The 22,669-nt window shown below is 36.5% G+C and overlaps 1 protein-coding gene and 1 long non-coding RNA gene across 4 annotated transcripts in view; one reads left to right on the top strand and one right to left on the bottom strand.

Annotated features, from left to right (window-relative positions):
* LOC112580113 overlaps nucleotides 1–22,669 on the top strand; it is a 982,521-nt gene that overhangs the window by 821,309 nt on the left and 138,543 nt on the right. The window lies entirely within an intron of this gene.
* Nucleotides 1–22,669, bottom strand: part of CDH8 (cadherin 8) — a 382,099-nt gene that overhangs the window by 48,150 nt on the left and 311,280 nt on the right. The window contains exon 10 of the mRNA XM_025268779.3: nucleotides 14,703–14,820. Coding sequence (XP_025124564.3) covers nucleotides 14,703–14,820 — 118 coding nt within the window. The remainder of the gene's footprint in view (nucleotides 1–14,702; nucleotides 14,821–22,669) is intronic.

Consider the following 22,669-nt stretch of genomic DNA (forward strand, 5'->3'; position numbering starts at 1 on the left):
AGAAACTTTACAATGCTAAAACTCCATATTCTACCCTTACAATCAAGATCCAGCACGTACTACAATAATGCATTTCCAGAAGACTCTTGCACAGCCAAGATTTTGATTTTAAATTCCCGTTTTACAATTCTGACATTGGAAACTGTGCTTTTAAGAGAAATGGTTAAGTAATTCCTTGGTGACAGTGCTTTGCTTACTGTGGAAGATACAAATGAGTAATATAATAAAAGTGATGACTGCCTTTGGAAATGTGCTTCATTAGAGTTCTTGCATTTTGCTTAAACTTTAAATTCGGTGGAATGTTGATACAGAGTAGTGATCTTTATGAAAGTGAAAGTGAAGGTTGCTCAGTCATGTCCAACTCTTTGCAAACCCATGGACTGTAGTCCAAGGAATTATCCAGGCCAGAATATTGGAGTGGGTAGCATTTCCCTTCTCCAGGGGATCATCCTGACCCAGGAATTGAACTGTGACCCTCTGCATTGCAGGTGGATTCTTTACCAGCTGAGCCATAAGGGAAGACCAAGAATACTGGAGTGGGTAGCTTATCCCTTCTCCCTGGGATCTTCCTGACCCAAGAATCGAACTGGGGTATCCTGCATTGCAGGCAGATTCTTTACCAACTGAGCTATCAGGGAAGCCCAGTGATCTTCATATCCAGCATTATTTTTTTTGCTTAGGTTCTTTTTTTTTTTTTTTTTAAATTATTTCTTTGGCTGCATCCAGTCTTAGTCGCAGCACATGGCATGCAGGCTTAGTTGCTTCACAGCATGTGGGATCTCAGTTCCCCAACTACGAATTGAACCCATGCCTTGCAACCCGGCATTGCAAGGCAGGTTTGTAACCACTGGACCACCAGGGAAGTCCCTATATTTAAGTTCTTGTTCATTTCCTCCAGTTTTATATAAGGCAATGTGTTTTTCTTCAAGTTTACTAATCTAAATACCATATTGATTGAGATATCTTTGAAATAAGAGTGTGTATTATAGCTGAGACCATATTGTATTATATTTAATTGTCAGCTTTTTGGTGGAACATTATTTGTCTTAGTTGGATATAAACTAATGAATCATCTCCTTAACAATATCTTATGTTTGGTGATATCAAAGTTCAAAGGTATTGGATGAGAGTTTAGGCTTTCAGTCAGAAAAAAGGCTAAGATAGAGTGTTGCCCTGATGTGGTTTCAGGCCACTACAATTGACTTATCTCCATTAGAAATGATTCACTAGACTATATTGAAGAGGGTTCCCTGGTAGACTATATTGAAGAGGGTTCCTTGGTAAAGAATTCCCCTGCAATGCAGGAGACCCAGTTCGATTCCTGGGTCGAGAAGATCCCCTGAAGAAGGTATAGACTACTCACTTCAGTATTCTTGGGCTTTCCCTATGGCTCAGCTGGTAAAGAATCTGCCTGCAATGTGGGAGACCTGGGTTCGATCCCTGGGTTGGGAAGATCCCCTGGTGAAGGGAAAGGCTACCCACTCCAGTATTCTGGCCTGGAGAATTCCATGGGCTGTATAATCCATGCAGTTGCAAAGAGTCGGATAGGACTGAGTGACTTTTGCTTTCACTCACTCAGACTATATTGAGGTATAGGTCAAATGACGTAGTATTTAAGTCCCTACTTTGTTCTGTACGAACATAATAATCCTAAGAATAGCCAAGGGAAAAACAATACTGATCAAGATCAGGAGTCAAGTATTTATGTGTCCCTAACTGTAGATCATGTAAATGTCCCATCATATTACTAAAAATTATATAAAAACTGTTTATGTGGAACTGAAGTACTATGAAAGTCCCATTTCTAAAAAATAGTAAATATTTCTAAATGCCTTTTCTTTCCATTTAATGTATTTTAGACTCTTTGTATTTAAAAAAATTTTTAATGAATTATCTGTGTTCTTTTTGTCAATGCATTGCGTATATATATTTGAGTGATAATGTGTGATCATTAAAAGAAGATTATGTAGCAAGACCTTTTCAACTTTTTAGTTAGATGGGCCTTCCGATTTTGGCAATATGTTGACTATCAGTTTTTGTGGCTTTCATTTTTCTCTATCTTCTATATAATTGTCTATATATAGAAAGGTATCTTTCTATATCTTCATTAAAATTAGAGTGGAAAGTTGTGCAAGACAACCAGGACTATTAGCCCAATACAAGAGTCATTGTTCTCTTCGTCAGCATAGGAAACAAATGCTTTACTGTGTTTCTTAATAACTCAGTATCATTGTAATGAATATCAAAGACCATTGTGAGGATCAGACAGCCTAGATTCACACTTGGCATGTAGTAGATGCTCACTAAGCAGTAGGCATAATCAATTTTCTGTGTGTTTTAGGCCTGCAATATCTACAGTAAATCATTTGTTTTAGTCTTTTTTTGTTGGTTTTGCCAGGTTGTCTCCAACTAATACTGATGATATTCTTTGATGCTTCTCTATTAGTTTCTAACTTTCAATATTTTGAAAAAAGAAAGCACAAGTGTTTGGAAACTATAAATGAAATAGCTACAGTTTTACTGAGCAAATATTCTAGAAGTATAGTGTAAGGCATCGAAAGGCAGCAGGTGCTACTATGAGAATGCAGTTTTCGCAGCGTCACAGCTGCATGCTGTGCCTGGCAAGTCAGTGAACGTATCTGAGTCTCAATGCGCTCATCTGAAAAATGGTGCTAATAATACCCACCCTGTGTATGTGTGTATATATATAGACATAGATAGATAGATATAGGTATACGTAGCTATATATTATGTATATTAATACATTTTAGCAATTTTTTTGCAATTTTATATATAACCCATTCAAAGTAAGAAAGTATATATTTGTCTCAATGATGGGACTTTTAAATAATATCCTAAACAGAGATGTAAGCATGCTTTCTAATCTTACAATCCTTTTTAATATTTCTCAATGAAAGTTATTTTGTAAGCAATTCTGTGTTCATGGTATTTAATGTTAGATTATTCCTTGAAAGACAAGTTCTTGCAAAATTAAACATCCATTTTAGAATAATTATTTTTAGAAAGACAGAAAAGTTCTAACAGGATTAATATAGGGGTATAGTTTTTTTTTTTCCTCTCTACCCAGTACAAATGTGAAATTTATATAATTACCTGAATACATTTTAGTTTTCTTTCTTTGGGGAAAAGAGATAATAAATTCTAGATAATTGCCTTTTAACCATTCTAAAACCTTCTTCTTTGAACTTTAACCTTCCAACATTCATGCCAAAGTTTTATGTCAACTCACAATACATTTCAGAATATGGCCAAAGTTATTATTTTTATTTTTAAGATTTGAAACTTTACACTGAGAAAATTCTTCTAAATCTATTACTGATACACATAACATGTATTTATATCAACTTACTTCCTATCACCACCAGTAAACTCTGTGTGTGTATGTGAGAGAGAGAGAGAGAGAGAGAGAGAGAGAGAGAGAGAGTGTGTGTGTAAAAGCCTCTTCAATGTGTGACACATTTTTTTTGTCCTGTGAAGAAACTTAGGAATAGATGCAGATATACTCAAAATACAAAGAACTCTTCATTAATTTCTTTTTGGGAATCAAGTGAAGTCTTATGATCACAGAGTTTATGACTCCACAAAATATTTCATTGCATTTTTATTTTAAAAATGTTTTTGCTCATTCCCTGTTTCTCCTTTAAGTAAACTATTCATATATCTGATCATTCTTCCACAAATTTGACAGGCACCTGTACCTGTAACTGTGTTCTTATCCCTGAAAAATTTCTTCAAACTCTCTCATTTTGAGAGATCTTTCTGATAAATCAAAACTGAATCCAGTAACTAAATATCTTCATAAAACTGTTAACTTTTTTTGTCTTCAGTCTTAGAATATAGACAAGACTTAGCAATTCTGAACTATTAGAGCCATCTGTCATGCATTCATTGAGTTCTTTGATGTATGGGAATAATTTAATTCTTTAATATGTCCAGAGCCCTGCTCAACAAGTTATCGAGAACCTATAATACTGTAGAAGCATATCTTTTAATAATACTATTCACATTTTAATATGGAAGAGATCTGGTACAATAATTTCTAGTGTAAAGATCACTCCAATTTGCATTATTTCTTTTCAGAGTTGATAAAGAGGACGAAGTACATAGAGTATCACATAAGTTCACGCACTGCCCTTGACATTCATCTTCAGTTCAGTTCAGTTCAGTTGTTCAGTTGTGTCCAACTCTTTGCGACCCCATGAATTGCAGCATGCCAGGCCTCCGTCCATCACCAACTCCCGGAGTTCACCCAAACTCATGTCCATTGAGTTGGTGATGCCATCCAGCCATCTCATCCTCTGTCGTCCCCTTCTCCTCCTGCCCCCAATTCCTCCCAGCATCAGAGTCTTTTCCAATGAGTCAACTCTTTGCATGAGGTGGCCAAAGTACTGGAATTTCAGCTTTAGCATCATTCCTTCCAATGATCACCCAGGACTGATCTCCTTTAGAATGGATTGGTTGGATCTCCTTGCAGTCCAAGGGACTCTCAAAAGTCTTCTCCAACACCACAGTTCAAAGGCATCAATTCTTTGGTGCTCAGCTTTCTTCACAGTCCAACTCTCACATCCATACACGACCACTGGAAAAACCATAGCCTTGACTAGACGGACCTTTGTTGGCAAAGTAATGTCTCTGCTTTTGAATATGCTATCTAGGTTGGTCATAACTTTCCTTCCAAGGAGTAAGCGTCTTTTAATTTCATGGCTGCAATCACCATCTGCAGTGATTTTGTAGCCCCAAAAAATAAAGTCTGCCACTGTTTCCACTGTTTCCCCATCTATTTCCCATGAAGTGATGGGACCGGATGCCATGATCTTAGTTTTCTGAATGTTGAGCTTTAAGCCAATTTTTTCAGTCTCCTCTTTCACTTTCATCAAGACATTCCTCTTACATTGTTTCATTTGCTCATCACAGTGGTTTTGTTTTAACATTGTCCAACACGGCCTGCTACAGAAAGTTAAAAGCCTTGTCCAAAGTCACATCTTCATTAATTGGTGGATGGGGGACTTGTCTGATTTCAAAGTTTGTACTATTTTTCCTAATACCATGAGTTTGCACAGTCAGTATGTTAGAATAGATGAGTCCTTAGCTCCCAGCATGAACCTATTCATTTTGTGCGAGAGGAAACTAAAGTCCAGGGAGAAGTATATCACAGTGTGACCTTGACGAAACTAGCAATCTCTGGCCAAATGAAACCATGAAACTCAGAGAAGGATGACTCTGCTCAGCACACCAGGTACAGCAGCACCCTTTATTTCAGACTGCTTTAAGATAAACAGCCTTCAGAAGGCTGAGAATAATATACTCAAGCAATAGAGGTAAGAAATTTTAGTAGGCCATCTACTAGGATGAAAACAAAGTTAATGAGTAACCCAAAAAGATCCAAGGACAACAATTACTGTCTTCCTCTACAAAGTGCATCAGCACATTCATTCTGGAGGCAGCTTAGGAATAGAACAGGCAACAAATAGAAAATGAGCCCAACATGATGTCCAGAAACCAGAACAATACCATCCTTTAGTTGCCAGGGGCCCTCAGTAACGTTAGACAACACTGAAAGTTAGCTGAAAATTGTTAGCTGACAGATACCTAAACCAACTATGCATAGCAACTGGAAAAGGCATGAACTATTTATCAGGAGATGTGGATCAAAACTAGAATGGATTCTAATAAACTTGCAAAAATAGAATCATCAGTCCTGCCTCACAGTCCTGCAGCACAAATTGCAGTGATGTCTGTGGATCGCTGTGAATTTGGAAAGAGCTCACCAAAATGATTTGTGTCTGCAAGCAGAAAAAAGATTTAATAAAAATATAGTTCAACATCATGTGTCTAAGCTCAGGAATCATGAGGATGCCAATCTGAAACTCACAGGGAGAATTATCTGCTGGTGACTGCAGATGTCCATCACCACCCCGATCAGCTAAACACTTTGTTAAGGTGAGAGAGAGGGAATCTAGGAAAACCTAACCCATTATGTTGGGCTTCCCTGGTGGCTCAGCTGGTAAGGAATCCGCTTGCAATGTGGGAGACCTGGGTTCAATCCCTAGGTTGGGAAGATCCCCTGAAGAAGGGAAAGGCTACCCACTCCCATATTCTGCCCTGGAGAATTTCATGGACTGTATAGTCCATGGGGTCACAAATAGTCAGACACAACTAAGCAACTTTCACTTCCAATCCTTTATGTAGAATCTGTTTCACAAGTTGAGGAAGATTTAAGCAGGAACATTGTTTATGACAGTATAGAAGTTGGAATGTGTGATCATTCCTCCTCAAATCACAGCATTTTTGCAGGCTTAGCCTGTGAATTTCTCCCCTCGATGACAAAAAGCCATGTTAAGTTATAGCCTTTCTCTCTGAGAATTCAGATTAGTAGAAGACTGAGTCCTAAGGAGAACAAAAATACTCTTGTACAGGAGGACAAATACAGTGTCTATGTTATTCACTGTTTTATTTTCAATTCCCAGGGCAGTGCCTTGCAGGTGGTAAACACTAAATAAATAGGTATTGAATGAATATCTGAGTGAATGAAGATATACTGTCTCATCAGTAACCTCAGAGGACAGTGGAGGAGCTACTCCTTGACTCAACATAGATACACGTGTCTACCTTAGCAGTCACTACAGTCCTGCAGAGAAAAGTGAAGAAAACTTTCCAGAAATGTTAAGTACTCCCTTCCTCTCCTCACAGCTGAGAGGAACCTGGGTTGTTATGAACTACTGGGAATTAGAAAATAGAGAGAGCAGAGAGTATATATTCCAGACAGAAGGAATGGACAGTAGGTACAAAAAGCATAATTGGTTTTGCATGTTCAACCTAAAGAGTGTATAAGATGGGAACAAGGTAGAAGGGAGAGAGTGATGGAAAATAAAGTTGGAGAGAGAGACATCTCTCATCATTGTCTTTTTTTTAAAGTTAATTTTTATTGGAGTATAGTTGCTTTACATTATTGTATTAGTTTCTACTGTACAGTCGGAGAAGGCAATGGCACCCCACTCCAATACTCTTGCCTGGAAAATCCCATGGACGGAGGAGCCTGGTGGGCTGCCAGTCCATGGGGTCACTAAGAGTCAGACACAACTGAGTGACTTCACTTTCACTTTTCAGTTATGTGCATTGGAGAAGGAAATGGCAATCCACTCCAGTGTTCTTGCCTGGAGAATCCCAGGGACAGGGGAGCCTGGTGGGCTGCCATCTATGGGGTCGCACAGAGTCGGACACGACTGAAGCGACTTAGCAGCAGCAGCAGCTACTGTACAGTAAAGTAAATCAGCTATATATACACATATATATCTACTTCTTTTGGATTTCCTTGCCATGTAGGTCACCACAGAGCATTGAGTAGACTTCCCTGTGCTATACAGTAGGTTGTCTACTATTGATATTTTAAGAAATACATTTGAAGTCTCTGTATCTAGCATCTAATATCTTCATAACCTGGCTATTTACTAAGGCGCGACTAGCTCAAAAATTTTATCATTTTTTCAACTCTTAAACATTCCATTTGCCAATATAGAGAGCCATATATGCAATTGGACTGAGTCCTGTGGAAACCTACAGTTTTTAGGTACTTTTTATTTTTAGCTATTAATCGTCTTATGGTAATCAGGGTTGCATTCAAAGAACTTGAGTTACCCAAATACTCTTCTTTCCCATTTCTGCTTTCTCTCTGCTTTACTCATTGCCAACATTTACTGATATGTTCAATCACTAGCCTCTCAGGTAAGGGACAGTTGAACAGTATATAACTACTTATCACCCAAATCTTTATTTTGGTTTCCTTTTTGATATTTTTGTTTGTTGCACTGGATGAATGAGACAGATTCAGGGGGCTCACAAATTTGTAGAAGAAGAAGAGAAAGAAGGGGAGGAAACTAGTATTTATTGAGTCTCTTCTAGTCACCAGACACTGAATTTAGCACATTTTTATTTTTTTAACTTAATATTTTCTTATAAAAAACAACATAGGAATAGTTATTATTTTCCTCTTATAGAAAAAGGCTTGAGGTTATTCAGCGATTTGTGCAAGTTCTCACAGTTCATATTCAGAAGAGCTAGGATTCAAAACTAAATATTCTTAACCAGAAAGCCTGTGCTGTTCTATATTCCACAGGGGCTCTCTTTTATCATTCATTCTAATTCATCCCAAGTCAGCTTTTTAAATGTTTATCTATGTGAGTGTCCCCTTTACTGTTCCCAAATTATTTCTCTGCCTTCTCTACACACTTTAATAAACTGAAGGATCCAAAGAACAGGGTGGGTGTTATTCAGGTCACACCCCTAATGGCATGTCACGTATGCCTAATGTTGTGTCTATAAAGTGCTCAAATTAATTCAAAATGCGAACTTCTGTGTTGAAAAGAGACGAAGTGATTGTCAACTACATTGAATACTTTTTTAGAAAGGGAGAATTTGCATAGACTGACAGCTCATTTTGTTTCCACATTCAATTTTAATATCTGGTTGTGCTTACCAAAGGACAGTCATGTTTATTTGGCACCCGCAAAATCCCAAGGCTTATTTTCATGCTTGTAAATAGATGAAACATCAGTAAATAACATTATTCTTTAATGACACAAACAACAAAGTAGTCTAAACAAGATTTGGTTAAAAAAATGTGTTCTCTGAGTAATTCTTTATACTTCCCCTAATGTACGGTTGCTTCCAACAAGTGTTCTATTTTTTTTTTTTCTTTTGAAGCAAAAGTCTCAAAAAGAAAAATTCTAAAACAAAAATAAAACAAATTTCTATGCTGTAAGGTATTTTTAAGATAACTTCAAGGTAACTAACCATGTGAAAATTTATCTATGGTTTTTTCTCTTTCAAAAATCTTCAGAATTAGAATTCTCTATAAGAACTAGAAATGATTGCTAGCAGGTTGATAGCGAAGCTCTGAATCAATTCATAACTTTGAATAGCATATGGACAACTACACATATCAGCGTATACAGTGTATCTAAATTATATCCGTAGGAATCAGCAATCTCAGAACTAAATTGTCTTCCATAACATACACTGGAAAATATATGCTGTGCTGTACTGTGTATGACCAGAGCAATAATTTTAGGCTTATTGATACTTGCAAAAGAAATTCTTAACTTCTGAGGGTACTCTTGTATTATGACTTAAAAAAAGAAAACCAAACATATGAAAAAAAAAAAGATTTGGAAATGATACAAAATAACAAGAGCTTTATAAAAACTACTTAAGCAAAGAAAATCTAGTTTTCTGACCCAAACTCTACAGCCACACTCAACTTGGAAGTGCAGATCTGTTATCTATTTTTCTTAACTTGCACATCGTCTTTAATTACAGTTTAGATGACAAAATGAAACATAAATGGCTTTTTATCAACGAAACATTGCTGGAAGCATAAACAATAAATTATGAATTACTGAAGCAGAAGCCTTTTTGGATCATGTATGCATAATGCTATTCTGCATATTTGGAATCCCAGTTGGCCCTTCTGTTTCATGCAAATTGAACATTACCTTTTATGATTTAACACTGAGGAAAAATGCCTTGCTTCATATGGGTAAAAGCTAGCACCATATATGAAAAAGCCCTCTTGTCAATGTTTGATGCTGTGGAAGTCTACTGTGTGAGCAGAGTGGGCAGGATCACCATATTGGAAGCATGCGTGGATAGGTATTCATTATCACACTCACACAAGCACACAGTGTTCACTTGTTGCTTAGGTATGGTTGCCAGAGTAACCCAATAATAATGAGTCCACTGTCGCTGAGGAATGGAGGCTTTTGTAAAGAACACTTGAGGAAAGAGATGCTATTTAGGAAAAGTCCTCTGTTAGTTTCAAAGCAGCTTGGTGTAATGGAAGAATTTAATGAGACTCAAGATGGCCAGAAAGAGGACAATCGGCTTACCAGGGTGGTCCTCTTTGCCGTGTGGATCATCAGGAAGGCCTTTCAGGTCTCATTCAGTCCAGACGAGGTAAAGTGGCTTAAGAGAGAGGAAAGAGGAACTCTGCCTGGAAACCTACCTCCTGAACACAGGAGAGGTTTTCATGAGGATTAAGGTGGAGAGAGGACGGAGAGCAGAGGACCAGCTTGGGCTGACTTAGAAGGAGGGAAACCCACTTCCAATCAGTAAATTTTAGTTTTGGGGCAAGAGTCTTCTGAATTAAGTTGGTATTATTCAAAAGAGCAAAGGAAGACTGTCATTCATTTTCCAGCTTATACAAAATGATTCCCGTAGAGTCTGTTTTGGGAGGTAGTAGATGGGTTTAAAACAACTTGATATGCTAGAATGGAATGTCATCTTAACAAGTTGGAAACTGGAATTAGCCTTTGTGTGGAGAAAGCTGTTTCATGTTGGCAAAGAAGAAAGAAAAAAAAAAAAAAAGCCTGCATATTTAAAACTAGATCCAGGAATCCCAGCGATTTTGTGGCCGGTAAATATCTTCATTCTTTCCCCACCTTCTCGGCTTCCTATTTTTTTCCCCTTTTATGTTTCTTTGATGATACCCTTTAGACTGCAATGCATTGCAAGGCATATTAGTGAGGATCATGGTTTTCACAGCTATCAAATGAGGCCAGTTTCAGAACTACTGTGCAACATTCAAAAATCAACAGAATTAAAGCTACAAAGAGATCTGTTTGAGAACGGTAAACCAGAAGAGATGGAACATAGCACGGACATTTAGGAATTAATGGATTCAGGTAAATAGGATCTTGTCCCATTTCATGATGAATATTTTTCTATGTGCCAGACATTGGGACAAGAGCTCTGTAAGCCATCGGTTACTTATATCCATCAAAGCACATCTAAGGGGTAGATAGGTGGTGTTATCCTTGGTGTCACAGATGAGAAAATTGAGGCTTAAAATAACTAGTCTGTGGTCAGTATTCTCACAAGGGAGGTTTCTAGAGGATCAAAAGAAGTGAAACACATCATGAGTGAAGTTGGCCGTTGAGATGGAAACCCTGCCAAACAAAACATAAATTATGCTCTAAACAAGTAACTATGGAATGGACATTGAGATAACTGAAGGCACACCTATTTCAAAGCTCCAGTCAGCATCTCCATTATCCAAATTAATTACCAAAATCAGGCCTTTTAGAGTGAGGTTCTTGCTAATAGAATTTTGGTTAATGAAGAGTCATCAAGAAGAGACAAAAACAAAAATAGTGTCATCAGATACTTTGGTTTCCCCGCTGTTTTTCCTAACCAGTAGTCTAATCAAGCTATAATTGAGGCCAAGTCGATGTCTTTCTTTCCCACAGACCCTCTTTAGGGCAGAGTTTTATGTTTAGTCTCATTACTCTACACATATGATTCAAATATTTCAGTAAAGATTCCCATTTTTCCAGCTAGCTTTCTGGCAATTTCCATCAAATCTTCTAACTACAGTGTGCAGGCTAGAGAAAATCATGTTTCTGTCAGCCTCTGATTTTCTGCATTCAAGATGTTTCTGTATCTGGGGGAAGTTCATTTATCTTCCCTGACTCGTTATAGTTAATTGTTGAGTATCTTCCATTTTCACAATTAGAATGGAAGTCAGTACTGAAGTGCGGTCAGTCACACTCCCTTTGTTTATAAATTCATCCAACTGGAAGATGAAGAAAATGATATCTGGGGCTGCATAACTGAGAAGATGTAAGCTGTTGGTTGTTTAGTGTGTACATGTGATGAGTGACTCATCACGTTTTTGACCTTTGTTTTCACCTTTATCTGTGTTGAAGTTTGCTTTCCTAATCTGGCAGGAATATAATTCTCATATATTCAGAAAGAGAATTATTTGTGAAATCACTCAACTGCATAGAAGACAAGAGACAGTTAATTTCTATCTCATTTTGTTTTTGATGATGAATTAGTCAGCTGAAAATCGCAGAAGGACCAAGCTATATGAGAGGAGAGAAAGATCACAGTAAACTTGAACTGAAAGACACGCTGCAAGTTTCTTAGAAAAAGCCAACTACTGAAACCATCTCCCTTAACGATCCAGTTAATAAGAGGAGCCATCCACCCATCAATTATGGATTTGACTATGTTGCCACTCTCAAAATATTAACCCTTATCTGGTGGGCTGGGACTTGTAAATCATGATGTTCTCAGTGGAGAAACATCAGCTATTGACCATTTTAAAGTCAATCTGAAGAAGAAAAAAAACGTTCTGAATATGAGTTTATCATTTGATTTTCTCATGTTTCAAACATAAAACATACCATAGTTTTAGAGTAAATGATGTCTAATATTTGAATTTTTTTTTTGGTTGTTTTGTGTTCTCTTATCATCTTAAGGAATGGGTAACAGGCTCACAAGACATTATCTTATCTACCTTCTTATCAATGTGTCTCCAGCATTTTAAATCCGACAACTTCTTTCCATTACTTTAATGGTTTCTACACATTAAGAGGAGACAAATTGTGGTTTATGTTCTATTTTCTTAGAAACTATCCAGATTCCAAAAAAGTGAAACAAAACTCAATGAATTTCTGATCTAGGAAAAGAGAGATAGTGTATAAACTTGACATATCTGTTCTAAAGACCTGTGGGTTCATGATTTATTCTATGAAGATGTTGAATATTTGGATCCTAAATCCAAAGTCACAGAGAACATATGCCCTAGTTTCCACAAGACAGTCCTGGTTTATGGTTTTTCTAGGCTTAAATATAAATAGCAACCCCTTTCACTTAAAAAAAAATCCCAATTGGAACAATAAATTATATGGTCACTCTTTACAAAATAAATCAACACATGATTTTATATAAACAATCACGGCACAGAGAGTGTTCTTTCTCTTCTGAGCCCTTTTGTGATACCTAGAACCGCCCCCCCCACCCCCACCCCTGCCTTTTTTTTCCTGCAGTTATTTCACACACTTGTGAGGTAAGTCAAAACTTAAGTCATTATTTTCTAGTTTCAAGAGAAAACAGATAATCCACATATCTTTAATATTTTACTGCAAATTTTATTGAAATGTGTGATGGGACACAAAGAGCTTTCCTAGGTGTACAAGCTTCTACTTTGTATTAATTCTAACAGTTTGAGAAAACACTTGAAATGCATTTACCTTAGGACTAAAATCTCATCTTTAAAGGGTTTAGGGCATAATAAATATAGTACAAAGCTACACTTTCACAGGCATGCAGTAACAACCTTTCATTCATCCAATACATGTTTATGCAGTATCTTGGAGCCATACCTATAATGGCCATATCCTGAATTGCAGAATGCATAGAAAACACCAAGGAGCTCAAAACCTGGGATGTTAAAACATTTCTTCACAGAGAATTTTTAAATATAGGGCATTTGATATGCAAAAATAATGACTGATATCTGTTAGTTTACAATCAAAGTAAGAATTGCCCACACTTATGCACAGACTTTCAGCTCAGTTTGGAATTTCCAAGGGGGCTCTCATCTTAGGCATAGTCATGTGACTTCCACAAAAAAGAAATGTTGGCAGAGTTACCCAAAAAACAAAAACAAGTACTTGGATTAGAGCTCCTAATTAAGGGAGGCTAAAACATGTAACTCTATCACTGAGGCGAGAGATCAAGATTTCATCTCCTTAATGTTTGCAACAGTGGAAGCCAGCTGAATGAGTAATATCTATATAGCAGCTTTCTCATTTCCTTTTCTGTGATGCATTCATGATCCCCAAAGAAACAAGTAGCATTTGTTCAAAGGTAAGGCCAGAATATACTTTAACAAGGGCCATACATGTTATTTCACTTCATAAGGGAAGTTTTATCAAAATTCACTACCTCCTTGAAACAGAACAAAGCAAATAATCCAAATGCCATGAACCAGATTTTACTCTTCCAACTGAGTATAGTTTTTTTTTTTTTTTACATAGACCATTCATAAATCTAAACAGATACCTATAATAAAGCAGGAAGACAGACCCTGACAACACATTTATTTTGCTAATCATTCTGTGAAACATCTGAAATGAAGACTTAAATACATCTGAGCCAAAATAAATAGCTAAAAATCCTTGTTAAATATACTGCAGCTTAGAAAAGAAAAATGTATAGATGAGATAGACTTTTAAAAAATGATCTATGACCTTCCTGTGTAATAGACAACAGTTAAGGGAAACGGTTAATCTGAGCTTGGTTCTTAACAAATAATGAAATGGATTAAATGTTCTTTGTGAGTAAAAGACTTAACAATAAAATCAGTTCATATTAGCACCAAAATAACACTGATAAGGAGTGTCCTTCAAGAAGGATTTTCAGATCTAATTGCTGTTGTCAAAGTTGGTACAGGCTTAAAACAAATACCTCTAATGTGTACCCACAAAGCAGGCAAAATTAGAATAGGCTTTCCCTAAAGACTTGGTAAACATTCAATTAAAACTTAACAACTGCAAAGTATAAGCCAGCTCCTCCTCTATCAGATATCTCAGTATCTTAAAATTACTGGAACTTTCACAGGGTTTAAATCTTTATTGTTCATTTCCTATAAGCAAGGTGATTGAGGTACTGCCTGGGATAAAACTAACTTGCACATTCACAATTTCTGTATGTATTGTTTGAATACTGGAAAGAGGAAGGGTTGCAATTACCATGCCTTTAGGCTGATAAGCTAAATTTTAACTGCCCATAGGTGAAGAAAAAAATACTGTGCTGATATTTTCAGTGAAATTATGAAATCACATCCTATTTTCTGATGTATATCCTATCCTGTTTCCCAATGCTAATATATTTACCTTCATTTTTCTTGATGGTAAAATTCGGATTGTTGACCATTTCTGGAAGAAGACTGTATAAGAAATAATGTCCATTTTTGGGATCATCTTTGTCCATGGCACTCACTGTTTGAATGACCTGTAACATAAAACTTGACGTCAGCATTTCTGATGACATCAGAGGGCTCGCGCTGCCTTTAAAAGCTGAGTGACATTCCTCTCATGGAGTGATACTTTGGTCCAAGGAATCGTTTCCATTTTCTAAATTGTTATGGATGGTTTGTGCCACGGATAAGGAGAAACATTCATCACTTTGAAACCTAGCTCTGATAAGTTCATGAAAATTAAGGTCATTACCTTTATGTCCATTTATTATCTGTGGCTTGAAATAGCAAAATTTCAGGGCATTTGAAAACATTTTCATTGGGCCTTTAGAGGTTTCTTTCCACTTCGAGTATGGGCAGGCTTCTAGAATGAAATTTGGACTTGTACAGTGATTATAGTGTGGCTTCTGGGAGGATATTGGACGTAAAGGACTTACATCTTGAATCCTCATAGCTCCTCTTTCATTTTGCTGATTAGGCTGTAAGTGCCAAAAGCATGTTCCTGGACACAAACATCACTGCCACACACCTTTCTGAAGAGTTGTGTCTTCTGTTCCCTCCCAATAATGAATACTGTTTTTAAAGCTAGTGGATAACACATGCAAACAATGCTTTGGAGTGTATCCTAGATGAATAAATTATAGGGCTTAGAAGAATTACCACTGTGCAGAGAACTGTTTGGATAGATACACATACTCAGAATCGGTGCCAGTTGAATGTGCTTATTTCATTTGCAGAGCTGCAATAACTTAGTGCTAAGTTGTTCCGTGGGATTTCAAGAGAATTCACTTCGTAATTCATATTTATAAATTTGTGATATTAATCACTTCAGTATGAAACACTGGGCAACAGCTAATGGAGTGTAAATGATAGCTTATACTTCTACTGTAAATAGCTACAACATAATTTCTACCAAAAAATATGCCTACGAAGCATGACTGTCGAGGAGATATCAGATTTACCATCAAAAATTAACATAGAAATATTTTTAGGTATGTGAAATTTAGAGAATACAATTTGATGCCTAATATGTCTGTTTGAACAATTATGTTCTATTCAACTTTGCCAGTATCATTAAAGAGAAAAAATTGGATCACTTTTTTTTTTTTTTTTTTTGAGAAAGATATCATTGCCTTGGACCTTATTGCCTACATAAGATGAGAACCACAATTTAATAACATTTCCAATAGCTGTAGAGTTTTGGACTGTATCACCCACATGCTATATGGTAAGCAGTATATCAAGGTTATTTCAGGCATAAATGAAATAACTTCTCTCATTTTCTATTTCTCCATTTTTAAAAAATGGAACATATTCCTACTTGGTAGGTATTTCAGTCTTGTTAAGGACCTTGTGAAATGTCTTATAATTTTACTTAGCTTGAGTAACAGAAAATAGCACAAAATATAACTCATGGATAAAACAATGAGATAGCCATTAAGGTGATGGACTCTGAAAGCTGCCTTGATAGAAGTCATAATTACTAATTGCATGACATGGAGGGACTTAACTCTTTTTGAAACTCAGTCTTCTTGTATTCCTAAATTTTAAATGAAAAAAATGCTTTTTTTCATAGGATCCTTTTCTTTAGGTAAATTCACATCAATTTCTTAATATACTCTCTGGTTCCTAGTAAATGTTCAATGAGTATTAGTCATCATCATTATTATTGACTATTTTTTGTTAAGGTCAATACCATTTTTTTCATGACATAGCACCTTGATAAGTGTAACAACTTTGATATTACACGAACAGGGCCTCACTTCTATCAAATTAGGTGGGAAAGCAATTTTATTTACTATATCTAAACAACTGGCATATTTGCCTTGACATTTAAGGGCAGAGAGATTCCCTGGGGTTCCAGTTTTATAAAGAAGGGGAGAAACTCGGAAACCCAGATGACTCTTTTATTATATACAACCTACACATACAAATATTGAACAGAATAAGTTTACAGAAGCCTTCTTTTAGGCAGTTACAAAGAACAGAGTGGGGGAAATTACTTGTGAGTACATGTAGCATCATCTTCTTCCTTTAACCAATTTTGTTTCAAAAGACTTCTCTTCCCAAGTCCACTTATTGAAGAAGTAATTCCTGAAGTGTGTGAGCACATGTAAAGAAGATCAGGGACTTTCCCTGGTGGTCCAGCGGTTAAGACTCCATGCTTCCAATGCAAGGGGCATGGGTTTGACCCCTGATTGGCGAATAAGATCCCATATGCTGTGTGGCATGGCCAAGAAAATATTTAGAAATGAATAATAATAATAATAAAAATAAGAAGAACAAATGAAAAGAGGATTTCTTGATATTCTGGGGGTGGAAATCATTCAAATGTAATTGCACTCTTGAAGTGTAATTAATGGATAGATCTCCTACAAGCAACACCATTCTTAATATTTCTAAGTCATCTTCATGAAAAAGACTCATACATGCTGATAAGTGAATATACATGTTAAGCCCTCACAACCAAAACAAAAGAGGCAATAATTTAGCTTACCTGAAGTAAATGAGTGTAATTACCTGTCATACCACGTCTCAGAAGTTTGGTCTAAATATTACACCTGCAATGAATATTTTTCCCACCGTTTATTTAAGCCAGGAACTCTGTAAGACATGCGACTTCTTGAGCTTGTTGAACCAAAAACTCTTGGAATGGGGCCTAGAAATCTGTGTTTTAAACCCTCTTCTTGGTGATTCTGATGCATGCTTAAGACTGGGATCACTCTTTTGAGTCAAGGGAAATGATTGGTGTCTATATGTCCCCTGTTATTATTCATTAGGAGAGTTTGTACTGTCAAATGCACATCAAAATCAGGACATTATGTGTTGGGGAAAAAGTGGTGAAATGGTGAACCTTTAAATTATCTTCCAAATATCCTATGAACTGGCTATGGTTAGGACTTTGGTTTAAATCATTTTTGACACTTCATTTATTTTTAATGCAGATGGCCTGGCTGGTCATTTTCCCTTAAAGTAGATGCCTGGTAGATCATTTGGAGGACTTTATGCTATTAAAATGCATAAAGTTACCCAGGTTTAAAAGGCTGAAATCTTCATTGATGTAATAACATCTGAACACATTCTGTTTTAAACAACAGAAGAAAAAGAAGCAAGGAAGTGCACCTCCACACAAGCAGATTTTATAGGCACACTGAGTTGATGGCAAATGAAAAGTGCACACATTTCCCGCTGTGAGCTACTTAGACATCAGTTGATTTTTTAAGTAATTGGAGAACTATTTCATGAAAATGATATAAAAATTTTGGAGAAGTTATCAATTTGTTCATAAGTGAGGAGTTGGTGCTTTTCCCCCCCTCACTGCTGTTATCGATACTACTATTGATATGTAGTTTATCGATATACTACATACTACATACTACTGTGTATGGCATACAGACATAGCATTTAGTTTAGGGGACATATGTACACCTATGGCTAATTCATGTTCATGTCTGACAGAAATCAACAAAATTTTGTAATGCAGTTATCCTTCAATTAAAAAATAAATTTTAAAAAAGCATCTAGTTTAAGTACTTCCTAGCAATAAAGTTAGGATGCAGTTGAAAAATCGAACGTTTGATAATGTATTGTGGATTAAGTTCAAAGGAATCTAAAAGCTAATACTCATCTCATCAGAAAACAAAGCTTATCTGAGGTCAGGCATAAGGAAATGAATTTCCAGGTTATACTTGGATTTCCACGGGAGCAGACTCTGACTTGAAATCAATGACCTTTCTAAGGCATAAAACTTAAAAAAGAAAGTTTTTTGACAACTGTGGGCCATATCATAATTCTGACTCTCAAAAAAAATGATTCATTGGTAATCAATAACATTAAATCTCAAATTATAGTAAAGCAAGAATAGTAAAGCAAACCTCAGATTGCTCTTATTAAAACATTTTCTTAAGCTTTAATTTAGACTTCTATACTGACACAAAAATATTTTGAATAGTACAGTTTTGCTGTCGTTATTAACTTTTCAAAAGGCAAGCAGCCAGCAAACAAACACATTTCTGGTGATCTGATTGGTTAACAATCTTAAAATCCTCATGGAATCTATTAGAATATCCCCTCTGAGTTTCTGTAGGTATTATTCATTGATTTGTTCTTAAATGATGAGTGTTTTTTTTTCCCCTCTCACTGCTGTTACAAAAGTATCTGACATATGGTAGCTATTTAATAAGTATTGTCTAAATGAATAAGTGAGTAGATGAATCCATAAATCATGTCAGGCATGCTTTAGCATCATCACTAATTCTTATGTAACCTTGAGAGGTAGACATGAAGAACTCTAGTGCATCAAGGACATTATGACATCTGATTCCAAGTAATTTGGATAACAAACTCCTACATCCTCCTGCCCCTGTGTCAGGTTGCCTCAAAATCTTCTTGGCGTTCATACCTTCTGCACATGTACTTCAGTTAAATTGGGGCTCAGACTTCCAATATTTTGGATAGCATAAGGATGAACTTATCCATCTTTGCCACCTATGTTATTTATTTTATGAGTATTAAAGGTTCCCCTTTGATTTTAAAGGTGGTAGAAAGCGAGCGAGTGAGGAGACATTAAAGGCAGTATAGAAAGGACAGGATAATTTTTGGTTTTCCATTCATTCTTTGGACTAATATTGATGGTTTTTATCAGTGAAATACTAACTTCTAATTTCTTAGAATACTAACTAACTTCTGATTTACTGAAATACTAACTTCTAATTTCTTAGATCCGGCTTCCCTATGGCTCTGTGGTAAAGAACCCACTAGCCAAGCAGGATATGCGGGTTCGACCCCTGGGTTGAGAAGATCTCCTGGAGTAGGAATGGCAACCCACTCCAGTATTCTTGCCTGGGAATCCCAGGGACAGAGGAGCCTGGCGGACTACAGTCCATGGGGTCACAAAAAAGTCCGACATGACTTCAGAGCTACACAACAACAAATTTCTTAGATCAGTAGTTTTCAACTTGAGGGAGGAAAAAATGAAACATGAAAGCAAAATTGTAAGAAATTATAGGAGGAAATTCAGGAATTTAAGAAAGTACGTTAAAACCCACAGGATGACCCAATTATCCTGTTATTTTCAAAACTTTGTAGCATAGTTATAAATAAGCACTGTTCATATCCATTTAATGGATAGTTCTGGATACTTTTTTTGGTAATAATTTTCAAGACAATTCATTTCTACCAAGATTTTCCCTTTACTTCACGAAGTGTTTTCTTATGTCTTATTTTTTTGCATGAATATACCCTTGTCTTTAAAAAGCACTCAGTGGCTCTTTAGAGTGTGTATCTTAGAGGTCTGAACTATAGAAAATACAGCAAGAAAACACATATTAAATTGTGTATGTTTCTTTTAAGCACTTAGTAAAGTCCTCAGACCTCTGGCTAGACTTTTGGGATCTGTGCCTTCACTAACCTGCCATAGAACTTCCAACATTTTTGTTTCATTCTTTTTCACTCCACTTTCCTTTACTGAAACTGAGTTGACATAAAATGATACAAAGCAAAGACTCTTGAAGGATGTATTTATACAAAGTTTGAATTTTTCAGTTGCTCCTGTTTCTTATTTTCTTTTGCTGGTCTCTGCATATTTCATGTGAATTTTGTATACCTCTGAAATGATTAATATTTATTTTTAAAAATTTCTCCATCACTTGCTCTGCTTTGAAAACCTCATTAGTAGGGCAAAATTCACAGTTTCAACATAGTTTAGAAGTCTCAACTTGCTTTTCTCCTCTCCGTCTTCTACTATGTAACTTCACAGGAATATTTCCTGATGCCTCATGAATATCATAAACATTACTTCCTAGGCTGAAAAATGCTAAGCATATTGTTTATTCTTCTGAAGCAAGATTTTTCCAGCTGAGTTCCATTTATCACTTGTGCTATAGTTTTCTATGAAGGAAATTCAAAAGATTTTTATAATCAACTTTGTTTGGTAAAGGCCAAGGACCATTTGGTTCTAACACATTGGGGATTCATATGTATTTATTAATGCAAAATCAATAGAATATAATGTTGTTTAACTGTTTAATTCAGTGGTCCCCAACCTTACTGGGGAAAACTTGCACACACACACAGACACACCACATACCATAACATTTACTGACACACTTTACCGTAGAAGTGTTTCTCAGGCATTCCCTTTAAGACATGCTATCCTCTAAAACCCTGCATGAGTCTTAAAGTCCTGGAGCCCTCTTTAATCTCCTTTTGAAGGTGTTGTGTCTACATAGCTTGGTGGTTATAGCACTAACTCTATTTGCGTCTCTGCCTTTCTGATAATACATCAGCTCCTCTTGGTATAAAGTGAAGTGAAAGTGAAAGTTGCTCAGTCGTGTCTGACTCTTTGTGACCCATGGACTATATAGTCCATGGAATTCTCCAGGCCAGAATACTGGAGTGGGTAGCCTTTCCCTTCTCCAGGGGATCTTCCCAACCCAGGGATCGAACCCAGGTCTCCCACATTGCAAGCAGATTCTTTAGCAGCTGAGCATAAGGGAAGCCCAAGAGTACTGGAGTGGGTAGCCTATGCCTTCTCCAGCAGATCTTCCTGGCCCAGGAATTGAACTGGGTTCCTCTGCATTGCAGGAGGATTTTTCACTAACTGAATAAAATAAAATCTTGCCCAATTTATGTCACTAACACAAAGCCTAGGATGACAACATCCTAATGGTTGCTGTCAATTTCACTTTCTTCAAAAAGGTGTGCTCATCACCATGGCTTCCATGAACAAATGAAAACAAGCATACACATGTGGCCACCATGCTGCTGCTAAGTCGCGTCAGTCATGTCCGACTCTGTGCGACCCCATAGACGGCAGCACACCAGGCTCCCCCATCCCTGGGATTCTCCAGGCAAGAACACTGGGGTGGGTTGCCATTTCCTTCTCCATGCTTCCATCTAAATTCTTATCCACTAGCTTGAAGGTTGAAAATAAAACAGAGTAATCATTCAGTAACAGCCCAAGATTTGTAAACAATCCTTTATACCATTTTTTCTCCTGTGGATCATTACTTATTTAGGTGAGGGGCCAGAATAAAGCCTGTGGATTTGGATTCATGCAAGAGGGTCAGCCAAAACATACAGAGGCTGCAAACATGATTTCAAGAAACATTTAGATTGTATGTGGTCCTGTAAGTTGATTCTGATGTACTTGAAGAAAATAATTATATTATCCCACAAATTCATATGGGGAGAAGTGATGTAGGAGCCCTTTCTTTACCCTTGATAAATATAAGACACTAGTTATCAGAGGAAGAGTTACTCCAATATAGGGGAATAGGTTGTCCTAGTTTATATTGACTCATTTAGGGATTATTTATAGTGTTTTACTCCATATCAAAGCTCATAAATACATAACAATAAAAGCAATAAAACCAAAAAATCTAATAAAATATTTTGCTATTAAAATTATGAAACTAGTGAAAATATATAGTACTAGTTGTTATAGTTATTTATTGAGTACTTGATGTTAAGCTGGATATTCCTAAAATATGTTTAAACTAACAGAAGACCCAAGGTTACAAAACATTTACAAAATCTGTAAATGGCAGACCTATGACTCAGACTTAGATTGTGCTAGTTTCAAACCTTCAAAACTTCTGTTTTTTTTCACTCTGCTTTTTGTTTTTTTAGCTTTCCCCCTCTGTCAAAGTCCCACTCTAAAAGTTATGCTTCTATTACAGACTGTCTTGAAATGTTTTGTTACATGTGTCGTCTTCGCAGAGTTTTATGCATTCCACTGATTTACCATCTCCTTACTCCACCCAAAGTAAAATGAAAATTGTATTTTATGCATTTTGTTGAGGCTATCAGTTTCATCTGTTCTAAAATCAATCTTCTCTCCCTCTTGTGTATGCAGATAGATCCTGAAAGATGCCTTCTGGC

The sequence above is a fragment of the Bubalus bubalis genome, chromosome 18, assembly GCF_019923935.1.
Source record: "Bubalus bubalis isolate 160015118507 breed Murrah chromosome 18, NDDB_SH_1, whole genome shotgun sequence".
Classification (NCBI taxonomy): domain Eukaryota; kingdom Metazoa; phylum Chordata; class Mammalia; order Artiodactyla; family Bovidae; genus Bubalus; species Bubalus bubalis.